This window comes from Macrotis lagotis, chromosome X (assembly GCF_037893015.1).
Source record: "Macrotis lagotis isolate mMagLag1 chromosome X, bilby.v1.9.chrom.fasta, whole genome shotgun sequence".
Lineage (NCBI taxonomy): Eukaryota > Metazoa > Chordata > Mammalia > Peramelemorphia > Peramelidae > Macrotis > Macrotis lagotis.
In genome coordinates, this window is record NC_133666.1 from 571,832,990 (window position 1) to 571,851,073 (window position 18,084).

At 31.0% G+C, this 18,084-nt stretch overlaps 1 protein-coding gene across 1 annotated transcript in view; it reads right to left on the reverse strand.

The window, feature by feature from the left end:
- Positions 1-18,084, reverse strand: part of CSMD3 (CUB and Sushi multiple domains 3) — a 639,662-nt gene that overhangs the window by 606,667 nt on the left and 14,911 nt on the right. The window contains exons 3-4 of the mRNA XM_074202120.1: positions 9,567-9,705; positions 1,073-1,260 (exon numbers count right to left, since the gene is read on the reverse strand). Coding sequence (XP_074058221.1) covers positions 1,073-1,260; positions 9,567-9,705 — 327 coding nt within the window. The remainder of the gene's footprint in view (positions 1-1,072; positions 1,261-9,566; positions 9,706-18,084) is intronic.

Sequence of the window (18,084 nt, forward strand, 5' to 3'; positions counted from 1 at the left end):
AGACTTTAGATTTTCTTGGTCTTTATGTGCAGAAGATAAGTAACAAGTGAAAGTTGAAAGCCAAGTGTAGGTTTTGTGTTAGGAAAACATTCTTTATTAGTGCTATTCAGAAATATCTTCATTAGGACTATTCCATGAATTTATAAGATCCCTTTTATTGGAGGGTTTTAGACCAAGACTAGAGGACCATATGTTTAGTATATCAGGGAATAGATTCTTTTTCATTATACATTGTATTAGACAGATATTCCTTCTAACTTTTATTATGGGCACAATTAATATAATACAGAGTAGTGTTTATGTATTTACAGTTTATATTAAACCAAATATATCATCCTATCCCTCTGAAACATACTGACATAAACATATTAAGGTATATACATACATTCATATTAGAATATTGAAATAGAAAATGTTTTAAGGAAAAACAAGAAATTTCTTATTTTGATCAATACAGGCCTATAATATTCAAAGTTGAATTTCTTTCATTTTACTTTAGCTCTATGGATTATTTGTTCAGGTAGGTTTGTTCTATGACAGGTTATTACTGTATTTAGATTTTTTAACTGTTAGTCATTTTCTGTCATTTTTAGAGAATACTAATGATGCATATTTTAAATAGAAATATTACTGTTTCATTTGAATGGGAGTAAAAAATAAAAAAGATGTTTCATAAGAATGATGGAACTTTTTAAAAGTATATCTAAAAAAGATAATACATTTTTCATAACTTCATTACTTAGTCTAAAGTTGTCTTCTTGCTTTTTATTATTTGATTTTTAAAAATTATACACAATATAAATAAACACATGCAAACTTTTAAAACTACATTTTGATAGAATGCCATTTCTTGTTATTTTCTACCATTTGTAATAAATATAGTTATAGCCTAGAAAGAAATTTGAGTATATAGGAGAATTAAATAGAGGGCATCTTGTAAACCAACACCAATCTGACATTAAAATAGGAACTGAAGTATTTGTGAATAAAAGTTCATTAAATCTTCAATGACAATAGTAACACTGAATGCAAAGCAAAATAAATGGAAGTCAGCATTTTGGGGAGTACTTACTTTCATAATGAATCTTGAAACCATTATTAGAACGACTATTGTCTGTTGAAAATAGAAGGTAGATGAAATTGCTGCTACTAAAAAGAAACTGGGGAACTTGAGTACCATTGTAAGATCCAAGCAGAGGTGACAGAAGGTTTGGCCCGTCATGAACTTCCAAAACATCATAATTGAGTTCAGTCTGAAATCTGAGATAGAAGAGACTTACATATGAATGTATATTTAATAAAAAAATACAAAAAAGTTAACTTATTTTTTAAAAAAATTCTTTACAACTGAAAATTCTATAAGGTATGTCATGTATTTTTACAAAATTACCTATGTATTTTGAAGTTCATGCCAATGTCAGAAACATTTTTCATAAGCAGTGTTATAATCATTTGTTTTAAAAGTCACGTGTATATTTGTACTCTATGGTTCATGTTTCATTAGTTCCAATCCCCATCTCCTGTAGAAAGTTTTTAATGTACCCAAACCCAATTTTCCCCAGCCTTCCCTCCTATAGTTCATTCACTCTAGAGCTATCTTGTTTGTACCAATTTCTTTACATTTTCATTAGCAAGTAAGTTCATGGATTAAGAACTGTTTTTACTCCCCAGAGCTTCAAACAGTGCCTAGTATTTAATAAATAATTCTTAAATACTGTTGTTAAACTAATATTTATCATTCTTAGAGTTTCTTGGACAGGTCTCATTTCTCCAGCAATTCTCTTAAATCTTCATTTTTTTTTTCTTTAAAAAGAAATCTTTTATCATTGGATCTGTAAATTATACTTATTTTCTGATCTTAAAATCCCATTAGAATAACTAAATATATGTAAGAACCATATGACAATATAATTGATTTTAAAACCATATCTCTTTTCTAAAGAATCTAAATATTAGGAATGAGAATTTCTTTTTTTATAGATTCCTTTATTCTCATTGGACATATTATTTCCTCCCTAACTAACCCTATGCTTTCTAAGAGAATACCACATTCTGAATCTGGTTCACAGATTTTAATGAAGAAAACAAATTTAAATTGAATCATTTTAATCTAATTGTATAAATTAATGTCCAAGTATCAATTCTAAATGTTTTGAGAATATTGAGACCAAAGGGAAGATTAGTTTAGAAACTACTGCATATGTTAAACTTCTTTCTTAAATTGTCACCAGTGACTTGCTTAACAATAACAACAAAAAAATTTCAATCACAAAATTTTGACCCTTAAAGAGTAATAACATATCTTTACTAAGTCCAAATATAATTTCCAAATATTTCATTAATTTTCTGTGATAATTAGTAATAATATCATAGATATCAAATTATTCTCCATATATTTGTAAGTGATTTTTCAAAGAGTCTGTAACTTTCATTCTTCCCTATCATTGTAAAATAACATTAGTAGACTAAAACAAGTTAGCTATTTTACTCCCTTAAAATAATAAAATAAACAAAATGATATTAAGACTTTAGCTTAATTGTAATTAATTGGAGAAATTATTAATGTAGCATGAATATTAATAATTAAATACATTATTTTCAATCATTTAAATAATTATAATATTAGCTTTTATGCATGAGAGTATTCTAGCATAGGTCTATATAGTTGGCCACTTTAAAAAGATAATTTCATAAATTTAGTTTACTCCTATCTTTATAGGCAAGCAACCATTTTTTTCCTTAAATGAAACTCTAGATTCAGAAAAATACAATAGTACCATAGGGATATCCACAGAAAGACACTTAATCCTTGAAATAAATGTGTTATTGGTTTCCATAAATTATGGATTTATGTATTCCAGCTACATGTTCTGCCAGTCTATTTGTGGTTTTAAAAATTAAGTTCCATTCTGAAGCATCCTATCTCAAATAAACAACTAGTTAATATCAAACTAATTTTGAATGAATATAAGAGGAGTCAGGGATTAATTTGGCTTGAAATATAGAGAGACTTTATATTGAATAGTGTAGAGACCTTAATTAGTAATAAAGAGAAAGATTTTGCTTGTTTTGTGAGAGTACATCCTTATAAAGAAAATAAATAGCAAGGAGGTAGAATAATAGAGAAAAATAAGAAAAACTCAGAGAAAGTCACAACAGAAGTTTATAATAGAGCTCATGGGATTTCATATATACACATATATATGCATATGTGTATATATACATATATATAATATATATAAGAAGTGACATAGAAAGAGAAGGAAGAAATACAACATGCCTCATGATAACCATTTCACATTACTTATTCTTAGCCATAGTCTAAAGATTATGATATTGCACTGTGTGTTGGTGTTTTCTGATAAAAAAAAAACATCAATCTTCTATTAAATAATAAAATTAATTTAAAAAACATTCTCCATTGTATTCTCAAATTCAGGTCTGTCTCTTTAAAATTCATGAGAAAAGAAAGAGCCTCAATTTAATAATGTGATAGGATATTCAGATTAAGTCCTACCATGGCACCAAAGTGGAAGTCACCAGTTAGAATGTAAGAAGTAACAGCAAATTCTCCCAAATGACCATTAACATACTCTGGGAAACAGAATAGGGTATTTTGAGGCAGGAAAAATGTGGTAAGTTTGGGGATAATTTCTTTATGACTTCTGAAGACAAAAAGAAAAGAAAGAATAAAAAAAAAAGACCATCCAAAAGAAAGAATTAGATTTCAAGATAAGAAAGTTTATGAGCTCCCTCTTAACTAGTTCAAGAAGTATTAGAGAAATGAGTTTTTCCCAACCCCAGACTTGAGAAAGTAAAACGCTCTGAGAGAGACAACCCCTTCCAGGAGCAGGAACTGAATGACGAATAGTGAATATAAGAATATAACTCTACAAGTCTGAAAATGAACTTATGTTGTAAATGGGCCGAAATTAAAAAAACACTAAACAAAGAGACAAAGACTTAAGAGCTTTGGGGATTTTTCCTTTTTATTTTGTATTTGCTATAATAGAATTTTTTAACTGTTCATTATCTTACAATAGAGACAAAAATCTAGTCATCAAAGTAAATATACTTTGTCTTCCATCCAAGTTCTATTCAGATGTTATATTATAAAGGAGAAGTGACTCTGAATGCACAAATGCTAGACCAGTTGAATGTAAGTTTCTGATGGCGAAATATTGAACTTATTGGAAAATATACTGAAAATTCTTCTTAATTCTAATGCCTTCTTTATGCTGATTATTTCATTTTTATCCTATATATATTGCTTACTGTACATAATTTGAATCCCGTCTCCTCATTAGATTGTGGACTTTTTTGAAGGCAGGAACCGTCTTTTACCTTTCTTATTCTCACTGGTGTCTAGAACAGTAATTAGTACACATAGGAAGTGACTAATAATTGTTAATTAGTAACCTGACAGACTTAAAAGAGGGGTTGCCTCTGAATTATCCATAAAGACAAGCAAAAGGGCTTAGCCAAAGGATTACACAAGTATGGAAAGGTTCTTCACTAGAAGATCAGTTTGACCACATGGTCTATTGTCGCTTTTACCCTTTGATCAAGTCAACTCATTAAGATTCTTCAATATGCCTCAATGGCAGAATATTTTGTATAATGTCATAGGTTGAAATTTAATTATTTATCTTTTCTCAAACATATTTATGCCTTCCCTTTTGGGCTTTCTTGGTGCAATATGCAGTGATAGAATGATTGTAAGTCTATGGGCAAGACAATTTTTCAGAGCCTCATTTTTTTTCATCGATAAATGGTCACAAAAATAGCAACCTTCCTATCTCACAAGACTGTTGAGAAGGAAGAACTTTGTATACCTAAGAGAGTCATACACATATTGCTGTTCATATTGAAATTATCATACAGCAGCTAAAAACCCAAATAATATTGTCATTTCTTAGAAGTAAGTTAATTTCTTCAGTACCATAGTAATATGGAATAGAAAAAATTAGACCTATGATTTTATCATTTTTCTCTAAAATAAATTGAATAATGAATGGTTATTCTTGATGATATTTAAAACCACATAAGCAATGTACCATATTTCTAATTATCTTCTCTGATAAGTTTGTAAACTTCCCAATCAAAGTAATATCAGTTCCCAAATTGGCAGAGGAGAAAATGACATGCTTTTTTTTATAGAGTAAAACTTAAATCCTGCCTTAATATTGCAAGTATAAGAGATTTTACTTGTTTTTTGCAAGACAATAGGGTTAAGTGAACATATAAGAGTTTTTAAGCTATACTGAATGGGGCAACTAGGTGGCTCAGTGGGTAGAGTATACTGACCCTGGAGTCAGGACGACCTGAGTTCAAATTCGACCTCAGACAATTAACAATTGCCTAGCTGTATGACCTTAGGCAAGTCACTTAACTCCATTGCCTTAAATAAATTAAATTTTTAAAAATATATTGGGGGTCACTAGATGGTGCAGTGAGTAAAGCACCAGCCCTGGGGTCAGGAATACCTGAGTTCAAATCTGATCTCAGCCACTTAATAATTACCTAGTTGTGTGGCCTTGGGCAAGCCACTTAACCCCATTGCCTTGCAAAAAACCTAAAAAAAAAGATATATTGAATGGAAATCATATATGGTGTGTATTTTGGTATTTTGTGACCTTTCCTCAAACATTGTCCTGAAGATAATTGTAATAGAATAATAAATACAAGATCTATTTTAAAGAATAGAGCTAAAAGATCTTCTAGAGCCTAGATAAGTACTGTGTTATCTCTATGATTCCAACTATTACCAGGAGAGCAGGATGATTCTTTATCAATGTCAGCCTCTAGCAGCAATAAGAATGATTATTTTCCTAAACTGAAACTTTTTATAAGTAACTGATTGGAGTTTCCTAAGATACTGCACTCTTAGCAGCATTTTCTGGAAACATACATAATTTAATATAATTAACCTGGGATCATTCCTGTTCCCTTTTTTCTGAGATTCTCTTATATGGAAGATAACAATGTTTTTAAAGATATATAATTGTTTTAGACAAGAATTCTCAACTGGATTGAGACAAAAGAGTAGGATAAAGGAGCATCTTATACCTATGACTGAACATTTCAGCTAAACTTGGGAAGTCCAACCTGAAAATGTGAATGAAGGAAGTAGGCACAACCAGAGAGACTAATAGTAAGTCAGTCAACAAGCATTTATTTAGTCCTTACAATGTGCCAGTCACTGTACAAAGAACTAAGTATATAAAGAAAAGCAAAAGATGGTCTCACAATCTCATAGGGAAACAAACAAATTGCAAATAGCTATGTACAAACAAACCACATAACATAGTTAAATAGGAAAATAATCAATAGAGGGTAGGCACTAGAATTAAGAGATATTGGGAGAATTATAAAAGAGAATTGGGGGCTAGCAAAAAATGTGACTAAATGAGTAATCTGATAGTTCCAGAAAGAAAGAACTATGGTTTCAAGTAGTAGGGAAGATGGAAAAAAGGAAATGAGATTCAAGGAGGGATAAAATCCCCATATTACAGAAAATGGCCCTAATGTACTTTAGAATGGCCAGACCAGATCATCAATATTGCATTCATTTCTGGAGGCTTTTAAAGCAGTATTTTAAAAGCAGTATAGCTAAATTGGAACAAGTCAAGAGAAGGGATGACTAGCATGCTAAGAACTCAAAATCAGGTCATATGGTGAATAATTGAAGGAAGTGGAGATGTTCAATATGGAGACATGGTCAGATGATTATTTAAATATTTTAGGAGAGTTTTCATATAAAAAGGAAAATAAATTTCTTATTATTTTCTTCTATGTATGGACCTAGAATGAATACACATAATGTTTTTTATCATTTTCAGCAACAATTCAATGGCAAATTATTAACTACAGCTTGTGTTTATAAGAGTGAGAGTTTTGAACTTTCTTCAAAACAACCCTGGTGAAGGAGTAATATGACTATTATTTCAATTATAGAAGTGAAGAAACTGAAGGATATATAATCAAGGGTTAGAACAAAATTCTTAGCAAAAAGTTTTCCTTAATCCACTAGAGAAAATGGCAAATTACTAAAACATTTTTTGCCAAGAAAACCCTTTAGATAGTATTGCATGATTTGGTTTTCAGGTTCTCATAAAGTAATGGGCATGACTGAATGACATGACTGAACAACAATAATTCTAAGTCTTCCAGCTTAAGGATTCAGGATACAAATGATAGGGTAAAGAAAGCATTGCTCCTTTACCTTAGAAATTTATACAATTATATGAAATCATTCAGAAGGTTAAAATAATATTTGTAATATGTTTATCACTGTATCTGATATATAGACTTAATTGATATTAATTCCCTCTCTCAATAAATGCTTATTCCCTTCTATTTCTGACTTAATGGAGAGAGATTCCCAAGTAGAACTCTAAGGTTGACATATTAATGGGAATTAAGATAAGAGAACCTGAAGTTATACCCAAAATGAACTAATATTAAATCCAGACACATATACTGGGGCAGTAATAGAACTTAGTTTTACTCTAGGCATGTGCAAAGCTCTGCAACTTAAAACAGTAGTCAAGGAATGATATCTTGGCATTTAGGAAAGAGCAAGTGAAAAAAAACTGTGTCATACTATAGGAGAATGAAAGGTAGTTTAACTCTTAAGAACTACTCTATCAGTGATTAAACTTGAACTGAAGTTAATTCAGATGAAGTACATTTTACTAAAGCTTTAAGGGTGACTACATGTATCAAGTAAAGTATTCAGATAAAGTTATGTTTTAAAAAATTATCTCTCTGGATTCAGAGGATCATGAATTATTGCTAGGAATAACAAAAATAAATATTTATTTGAATTAATTGAATTACACTGCTAGTATTAACATTGCACTATTACTGTGGTATTAAGGAGAATACTTAGCATTAAGATCAAAATAAGATAGAGAGTTTGAGTGAAAAAAAAGAGAATATATATATATATTACAAGTGTCCCAGAGTCCAGAATAGGAATTATGTTTCTTCTCCCAAATTGCTTTCCTTAATCACCTGTAAATTAGTTTATCTTTGAAGAATCTACTTTAAGTATCACCTTCCATGTTGATTTTTTAACTCCTACTCTTACTTAAATTTCTCTATATTGAAAAGAGGTGAAGAAACCAGTTAAGCATAAAAGATCAAACCAGTATATTACTAATGAATATGACACTGCATATGTGTATTTGTGTCTATTTATACACACATGTACATATATGTGTGCACACATATATACAAGTCATGTAAAACAAAATGTAAAATACTTTTCATTTTCATATAATACATACAAGCAGTATATTAAGTTGAAAATTGAAGTTATTTTTTATCAAGCAAGCTAATTTCAAATGTGCTTTTAATTGATTGATTGTGTAGTGCTAGATTCTGACATTTCAAATTTAATAAAAATTACCTATTCTTTGCCCTAATATATGGGATCATAAGTTTATAGATTGGGAGCCAAAAGGGACATTAGAGGACATGAAGTCAAAACCCTTCATTTTAGAGATGAGGAAACAGACACAGACAGTTTAGGTTACAAATCATAATTCACACAGTTAGAATCTGAGGTAATATTTGAACTGAGGTGTTTCTGATTAAATCCAATGTTCTACCCAATAGATTAAAAATATGCACATAATCAGAAGCACTCTGCTATTACATTTGGGATATCTGCAAAAAATATTCTCATTTTAGAGAAATGAGGCTTTTTCAATCTCTTTGTACAATGCTAAAATGTAAGAATGAACAAAGCAAAGTGCTTTTTGAAAATAATGTAAATAAAAGGACAATAAAACCAATTTTTAAAAATGCCATTTCAATTCAATAATCAATATAGGCATAAAGACTATCACTTTAATATGTAAAACCCAATCAAAGTATTTCATGAGGAGATTTCTTTCTGACTTCTTATAGGGAAGATTGTGGGAAATGTTTGATTTTTTTAAAGATAGTTAAAATAGGCTGTTAGTTTGCATGAACTTCGCCATCATACCAGATGGCTGACTTGACTAGGGGATAAGGAAGACATCTGTCAAGTTAAAAACAAGACTGTTAGGGGATATGATTTAGAATAACTTTCCTGACCTATGGAGGGTTGAACTCCTAGGCTATTTCTCATAATCATAGGATGTAATTCATCCTTGCTTTTTTTTGAAGGGCAGATAAGTTCAGCTATCTAGGGTAGAATGTATGTATCCAAAACCAAAGCATAGTGTTGATTTGAATGTATTTACAACACCTTTGCCTCGTGGAAGTCAGTGAAGCAGAATTTACGTGCCTTTCAAAATATGGGACAACTAAACTCATTAACTAAAGGTCACAAATGCATAACTCAATAGTGTACATATCTATAAAGTATAAAGGTCATGCATACATATCTCAGTTGTACTGCTCCAACATTTAACTCAGAAAATTAACATCAGAATAAAGAAAGTCAGAATACTGAGTTATATAATAATAAATTGTAATCATATTATATCTTATAATTTGAAATTATTTAGAAAATATCAACTATTTTATAAATGCAATTTTTAAAAAAGAAGAAAAGTATTTATCAAGACCTTTCAAATGTAATTTTGATAGAGTGTCCGGGTTCAGCTTCAATCACCCACTCACAATTCAAGGAGTCTTTATAATACCCTGGCCAACCTGGGGAAAGGATCACTCCACTGGGAGAGGAAAAATGTCCACCACATGGAGCTGAAAAAAAATCAAACAATTGAGAAAATTAATAATAAAACATTTTTAAAAGGATGTAAAGATTAATTGTCAATAATATTACACATATGGATTGTTGAAGTACCTGTTTTTGACTTACCCAAAGATAAAAATTTCTTCTAAACATGCAGTGAATTATTTCTGATATTAAATTAAGCTTATATCCAAATTACTTCTTAGAATATTACTTAAACTTATTAGGTCAAATAAGGTTATCACTATGCTCGTCTCAAAATAACATCCTTTATCAAATTCCCCTCCACAGATCCTTAGTACCACTATCTTCAATTTGGAAAGGATCATTGCATTTTGATCTGGGAAGGACCTTAGAGATGACCTATATTTTCTCTCATATTAGGTTCAAGGAAGAGGCAAAGTAACTAGACCAAGGTCACACAGTTGTCATGGTGCAAAAGAACTAGAATTGGATTAGAAGATTTATTTTCAAATCTTGACTATGTTGTCTATTGCTTATGTGACCTAAGATAAACAAAAATGTATTCTCTCTTTTTGTTCTTTTGAAAATGAAGCAACTGCACTAAGATCATCTGAAAGATTTCTTTGTAGCTTTGGAGTCTAGGATCCCATAAGTAACAAAAATGGATTTCAAACCAAGGTTCTCTTAACTTAAAATTCAAAGCTTCTATTTATCACACCAAAGTGTCAATCTAACAGAAATTTGTTAAATACCTACTCTTTGTTGAGTTCCATGGTAATTGTGTAAGTTACAAAATTTAGATGACACAGTCTTTTCCTCATAGAAATTTGGATACATAATCCTAGTGATAATTTAGATATCAAATTTACTTTGATTGAATGGAAAAAAATGTTTACTACCTATTATATGTATCTTGCATTCTACATTGTTTTTCATGGATTCTTCAGTTCCTATTTCCAGAGATACTTTAATAGTTCCATATTAGTTAACTAGGAGACTTTGAGGAAGTCACTTTTTGGACCACTGAACCAACTTAACATTTATAACATTTCTTAGTGTCTCAATTCACTTTCCACAATAATTTCTTAATAGAATTTTCATCATATCATTCCTATGCCTTAGAACCTGAACCATTTCTCCATTAAATTAATTCCATTGCCTTTCATATACAATTTAAACTCTTGATATATACCACTCAAAAGTCTATTCCAATTTATATCCATATTTGCTTTCAGAGAATCTTAGACTAAAAGGTACATTTAAATCAATTCTTAAACGATTGTGTGTATCTGTGTGCCTGTGTGTATGTATATGCCCATTGGTATCCCAGTGAAATCTATAGAATCCTTCCCATGATAATGTTCTTAAAGATGCAAAATAAATCCCACAGGATTATAAAGAATGCCAACTGTCTTGGAGGAATAACCTTTTTCCCCATTCAAATTCATGTGCTTCCTGAAGTATATCCATAGAACTCTTGGGGTTTCCTAGACCCCAAATGGAGAATCCCTGCTTTAAAGTCATTTAATCTTCTATATACTCTTGTTTTCTTTGTGAGAGAAAGGAATAACAGAAAGGTTAAGTAAATGATTTACTCATTTGATTAGAGGCAGTAAGTATAAGAACCAAGGACTTTTCATTTTCAATCAATGCTCTATCATTCTAAGCTGAATTCTCTCTAATGTAATCTTTCATATATCTACAATCAAATCATGTCAAAAAGCATTCATTAAGCACCTGCTGAGTGCAAAGTGTGCTACTAAATTCTAGGGATACAAAGGCAAAACAAAACAAAACGAAAACCAAAAAAAAACCCCTTTGAAGTCTCTGTTGCAACACATTTGCTCTTAGTCAATGCTAACTTGTTAGAAAGTCTCTCTACACCTCCAAACATTTGGAATTCTCTGATCTTGAAATGTAGTTCCTTTCCAAAAAGCCATTTTTATTGCATTTTCAACTATTATCTCAACACTCTCCTCCTCTTAAAAGCTTTCCTGCTAGGATTAACACCACACCAATATCAATCACTTTCATTCACAATCTTTTAAGCACTTAACTATTGGTCTGGACCATGTTATAACACTTTGTAAGTTTTTACAGGTTGCTTCATATATGCTTATGTTGTCTCCACAGGGAGAATGCAAGATTTCTGATGAAGTCTAATGTTACTCATTTCACACAGTGTTGGCATAGTGGGAATTCTAATTAACTCAGAATTGGGAAAATCTGTAGAATTTGGATTCTAATGATTACTATGTAACCATGGGCATATAAAGTCTTAACATCTTTGATCTTCAATGGCCTCACCTAAAACATGGGAAAATAGTACCTATTTTACAGGATTTTTGAAAGGGTTGTATGAACTAATGGACATAAAATACCTTCAAGCTTAAAGGTCTGTGTTTATACTGTTTATTATTAGCTCAATTCTCTCTGCACTCAATAGGTTCTCAATTAATGATCACTAGTTATTCAATTTGGCATATATCAAATAGTTCCTTAAAGTATGAATTCTATTGCCTTATATGTGTATGTCTATATGCTTTATATAATAGTGCTACATTTTTAAAAATATTTTCATAATGAATATATTTTAGATCATAGACCTAACCTATAAAAGAATTCAAAGACCCAAAGGATTCAATGGTTTGCCTAAGGTCATACAGACAGTAATCATCAGAGGTAGAATTTGAAATCAGGACCTCTGATTAATGCTTTCTCCACTGACCCATCCTAATTTCATTTTAAAGACCAAAACCAAACTGGGGTATAAGTTAGACAAAAATTACCATTAAAATTTCAGACAATAAAATGAAGAACAGAAAAAACTAGGGGTAGAGAGATTAGAGACTGTCCTGATTGGTCTAGAAAAATCAAAAGCAATAGGTACAAATTTCAGGGCGGTAAATTTAGACTTAATGTAAGGAAACATGTTTCTAACAATTCAATCTATCTAAAAGTGAGGACAGCTTCAGCAAGTGGTAGTCTCCGCTTCAGTAGAGATTTTCAGTATGGTGTTGGAGACCATTTATTAGATATTGCAGCAGGAATAGTATTTCAAATATGGCTTCTGCCTCAGTTTTATCACCTGTGGTAGTCACTGTATCATAGAATTTCAGAGAGGATAAATACCTTGAATGTTTTCACATAGCTAATAAGTGCCAGGTTCAAAATTCAAAATTCCACCACATAGAGAGTCTCTATTTCCTTAGTTGCTTCCTGCCACCCTCAAAAAAGTCATAAGATTATGAATTTAGAGGGATAAAGAACTTCAGATCATTTATAAGATGTGCTTTTTATCTGGAAGCCATGGAATCATAAGAGAGTAATAAAGAGGTTTCAGGGAAAATACATCTTTATTTTCACTAACCTCTGACTGAAATTAAACTTTTTTTAGTTATGAATGCAGACATTATTTTAAGAAAGGGTTAATAGGTATCACCAAACTATGGAAGGGGTCCATAACACAAGAGAAGATTAAGAATCCCTCATCTAGTTTAACACTCATTTCACAGATAATGAAATTTAGGCCTATAGATGTTAAGTAATTGACCCAATGTCTTCAGGTATTAGCAGAATCAGACTTTGAAATACAGTCTGCCTTTAAAAGTCAGTGTTTATTTTAGTATTATCTCCACCTTTTATATCATGTTATATTCTTTTACAGACTATGAAATAGAACCACATTCCATACAACATCCACAATGATTAGATGGTGGAATAGGAACTATATTCTTCTTAAGCATCTGAACCAGTGAGCTAGTGATATCATCTTTCCCCATATAAATCCCCTTGCTACTAGAAAACAAGAAGCACTGTGGGAGCATCCTGAAGCACTGTCAGAATGAAATAGCTCAGTGTTAATGCAGCCCACGAACTAGATTCATATGTAGAATAGGAGAAGAGGAGGCTTTAATCTTTTTTTCTGATCACTGGAGTCTTAAAATGAGAATGAATTATTTGGAAGTAGAGGAATATTTAAACTAGTGATTACTAAACTATAAATCTTTTCATAGCAAGCACACTAGTAAGAATTATTTGTAGGTTCGTGTGTGTGTGTGTGTGTGTGTGTGTGTCTGTGTGTGTGTGTCTGTGTGTAGGCAGTAATGATGGAATGTGTGGCTACTACACAAAACAGAAGTCATCTTGAGACCTGAAAAAATTCAAAAATTCCCAAAGATAAGTTGTAAATAGTAATAGTACTAAAAGCATAAGAAGTTGATTCAAAAAAGAACATGATAAGGGAAAACTATGAGTATTTTTCATGCTGCAAACAAAATAGAATGTCAAGAAAATGAATAAAGCTAAGAATGTTACAATTTTAGAACAAAAGTTTTATTTTTGTTAAAAAATCAATTTGGGGAAAAATTAAGGAAATGGAAAAAGTAATACTGTATTTGTCTCTCTCTCTCTGTGTAAACATATTAATTATACTGGATAGTTGAAATATATCTTATAAATGAAACAACAAGTACTTGAAACTATAACCAAAATATAAGGCATAGGGAACAAGGTATATATATATATATATATATATATTATATATATGTATATCTATAACTATATATATGAATATGATATGTAAACCCACACAAATATCTATATCTATAAATCTATCTATCTATCTATCTCTATAAATGACTGGCTTTCATGAGGTCATATAACAATTGTGAGAGAAACTGACCTAGACCTTCAAATCCTGGTCTCAAGTTACTAGATTATGTAGATACATGAAACTGATTTTGCCTTGTCCAGAAGGACATGTGATTTTCCATGTTATTCTTCAATTAAAGGACAAAAGAAAGTTTTTCTTTAATGAACAGCTAAGAAAACTGTCATATGTTATCAAAATGTTTAAAAATCAAGTCAGTTGGATTGTTTTATGAATATGGGGATGCAAACAGAATGAAAATGGTATCTGTTAACATTAAAGTATCCTTAAATAGAGTAAAATTTCCTTAATTGAAAATAAAGTTAATAGAATATTAATGAAAAAATTATAAACAAATATAATAAAATCCCAAGTTGCAATGTAACTTCAATGAAGCAACTTTTACCCCTGATGTTTTTTAGATTTTTAGGCTCCAAAGAGAGATTTAGGTATTCTCTAGACTATGAAAAAGTTCAGGAGGAAAACTGAAAAACTTTTGTTAGCAGTCTTCCAGGAATTTTAAAAGGACCAAACAATCCTTTGTTGCATTCTCTTGCTTAACATAAGATTTCTTCTCACCAGGACAAGATACAGAAAAGGAACTTGAGTCAGGGACATGAATGAGGGAAACTGGTTCATAAGGTCAAACTATATACCAAGAAAAAGTTCCAGGTTCACCTAGTAGATATTTGTTATTTTTCGATCATTTCAGTTAGTCTTGTCTGATTCGTCATGACCACAATTGCTTTGTTTTGTGTTTTTGGCAAGTACAGTAGAGTTGTTCACATTTTCTTTTCTAGCTCATTTTTAAATGACTTGCACAGGGTCATATAGATAGGAAGTATCTAAAGTCATATTTTAATTCATAAAGATGAGTCTTCTTGATACCAACCACCACATTTGGCACTCTATCCTCTGAATCACCCAGTCAGTGACAAAATAAGATGATCAGAGTGAGCTGTGGTGATATTTTCTATTCTGTCTCCCCTATTTTGATCTTGATACAGAAAATGTTTGTTAATCACATTTCTACCTCAAAGATATTTATGTATAACTGTCCACTTGCTAGGACAGGGACAACAAACAAAAAGAATCTTACAAATGATTATGGAGAACTAGACAATTAGACTATGCCAGAAGTGGTAAAGAAATCCCTTTATATCTTAACACATTTAATTTTCATTTAAAGAACATTGAGTGAGTTAATTTTTTAAAAGCTACATGGAAAAGGGAAGCAATATTTTTTCTTCTAGGAATTGATCTAAACTTTTAAATATAAATTCTATTTTTAGAAACTAAGGAAAGGTACAGAGTTTGGGAGATACTGGAAGGTGTGAACTATACATACTCAGTTTGTATGAACTGGTGTAATTAAGGTTCAATCACTACCTTGTTGGCACAGTTATAATCACCAGCTACAAGTAATAATCTTAAGAAGAAAATCTGTCTAAAAATTCCATTTACTTGCATGTTGCGGGGAAAGGAAGAAAAATATGTCAAATATAAATATCATTATACATAATTGAACTAGTCAGAGCTGCCACATAGCTGCTAAATGGTTCATTCTTTCATTCAGAAATTCAAAATAAATGTATTGAGTTCAATTCACACAAATTATTGATCAAAATTCTTTTGTTGCTCACTAAATGTCTATCTTCTTCCTCCTTGTATACTCAGGTGTAAGACTACTTTGAACTGACTCTCACATAAGCAACACAATTGGAGTATAAATAGTACAAAATTGGTAATGGTGGAAAAAGTGGCTCTCCTTGAGTCACTAAAACATCTGTGAAAGGAACTGCTCTTATTAGTTGTCATTTAAATAAATAGCAAAAAATTCAAACTCAATAGTTTCCACCATTAAAGGAAAAACTAAAGAATAATCTGTACAGAAATGAAAATTAAAAAAAACTCTGAGGTACCACCTCACATCTCTCAGACTGGCCAATTTGACCAGAAAGGACAATGATCAATGTTGGAAGGGATGTGGGAAATCTGGGACACCAATACATTGTTGGTGGAACTGTGAACTCATCCAACCTTTCTGGAGAGCAATTTGCCCAAAAGGCAACAACAATGTGCATACCCTTTGATCCAGCAATACCACTACTGAGTCTATACCCTGAAGAGATTATTAAAAAAGAAGAGTAAAAACATCACTTGTACAAAAATATTCATAGCAGCTTGGTTTGTGGTGGCAAAGAAATGGAAACTGAGGGACTGTCTTTCAATTGGGGAATGGCTTAACAAACTGGTATATGTATGTGATGGAACACTATTGTTCTATTAGAAACCAGGAGGGATGGGAATTCAGGGAAGACTGAAAAGATTTGCATGAACTGATGCTAAGCAATATGAGCAGAACCAGAAAAACATTGTATACACTAACATGGGAGTGATGATCAACCTTAATAGACTTGCTCATACCAACAGGGCAACAATCAGGTACAATTTTGGGATATCTGCAATGGAAAATGCCATCTGTAACCTGAGAGAGAATTGTGTAGTTTGAACAAAAACCAAAGACTATTACCTTTAATTTTTAAAAAATGTTATCTTATTATATAACTCTGCTATATCTCATACTATATGTTTCTTCCTTAAGGATATGATTTCTCTCTCATCATATTCAACTTAGATCAATGCATACTGTGGGAACAATGTAAAGGCTAGCAAACTTCCTTCTGTGGGGGTGGGGGGAGGGAAGTAAGATTGGGGGAAATTGTAAAACTCAAAATAAATAAAACTTTCTTAAAAATAAAATAAAATTCTGAGACAGCAAAAAAAGAATTATCTATAAAGTAATAGTAAATAATTTCCCTTATCTTAGTGACCATATATTTATAAAGTCATTAATAAAAGGCAGTCTGAATGTTCCCTAGATTTTCCCCCATTGTATATACAGATTAAAAAGGAAAGGTACCTTCTGATGTGAAAATATATGAAAATAACATGATATTATTTATGTTCCATGACCAAAATAGTTATTTGACATTTCATTCTTAACAAAACTTTTGTAATCATCTCAAAGCTTTCTCTAAGTAAGCAACACATAAAAGTCATTCTCTCCCCAATACACATATTTCTACACATCTACCTCACCTATATGATTATAATTTATTTGCTTTCATTAGGACTTGCATGTGATCATTTAATTTCTCACTAAAGAATTAAAAAGTTAGTTTACTATTACTATTTCACAGTTCAGTGTTCAGTAAAAGCTACAAAGGACCAGCATCATTTAAAACAGGGGTTCTTAAACAGAATCCATTAATATCCAAAACAATTGCTGATATATTTCAAGGGGTCCCTGAATTCAGATGGAGGAAAAATAACATTTTTGACAGACTTGTAAATGAAACTTAGAATTTTCTCCAGTTATTAAAAATATTATTCTGAATAAGGATTCATAGGTTTCCCAGATTGCCAAAGGGGTTCAAGATTCACAAAAAAGGAGAGAATTTAAAAATAAGGTTAAAAAAGAAATGAAATGGACATGAATAGTGTACAATGAAGATTATATTATTTAATGTGCCAAAATGTCCTGGACCACTTGAATGCCTGTACATGGAAGGACTGGGGAAGGGAAAATCCCCATACCATCATTAGTTTAACTAGATAAGCTGGAAAAATAAGGAAATGAGAAAAAACATTGTTTAAATTTTTATATTTCCCTGAACAAAATAAAAGATATCAATGCCATTCCCCTGAAATTGAGATAATAGTAACATAACTATGGATTCTATATATTAATAGTCACATTCAAATATAG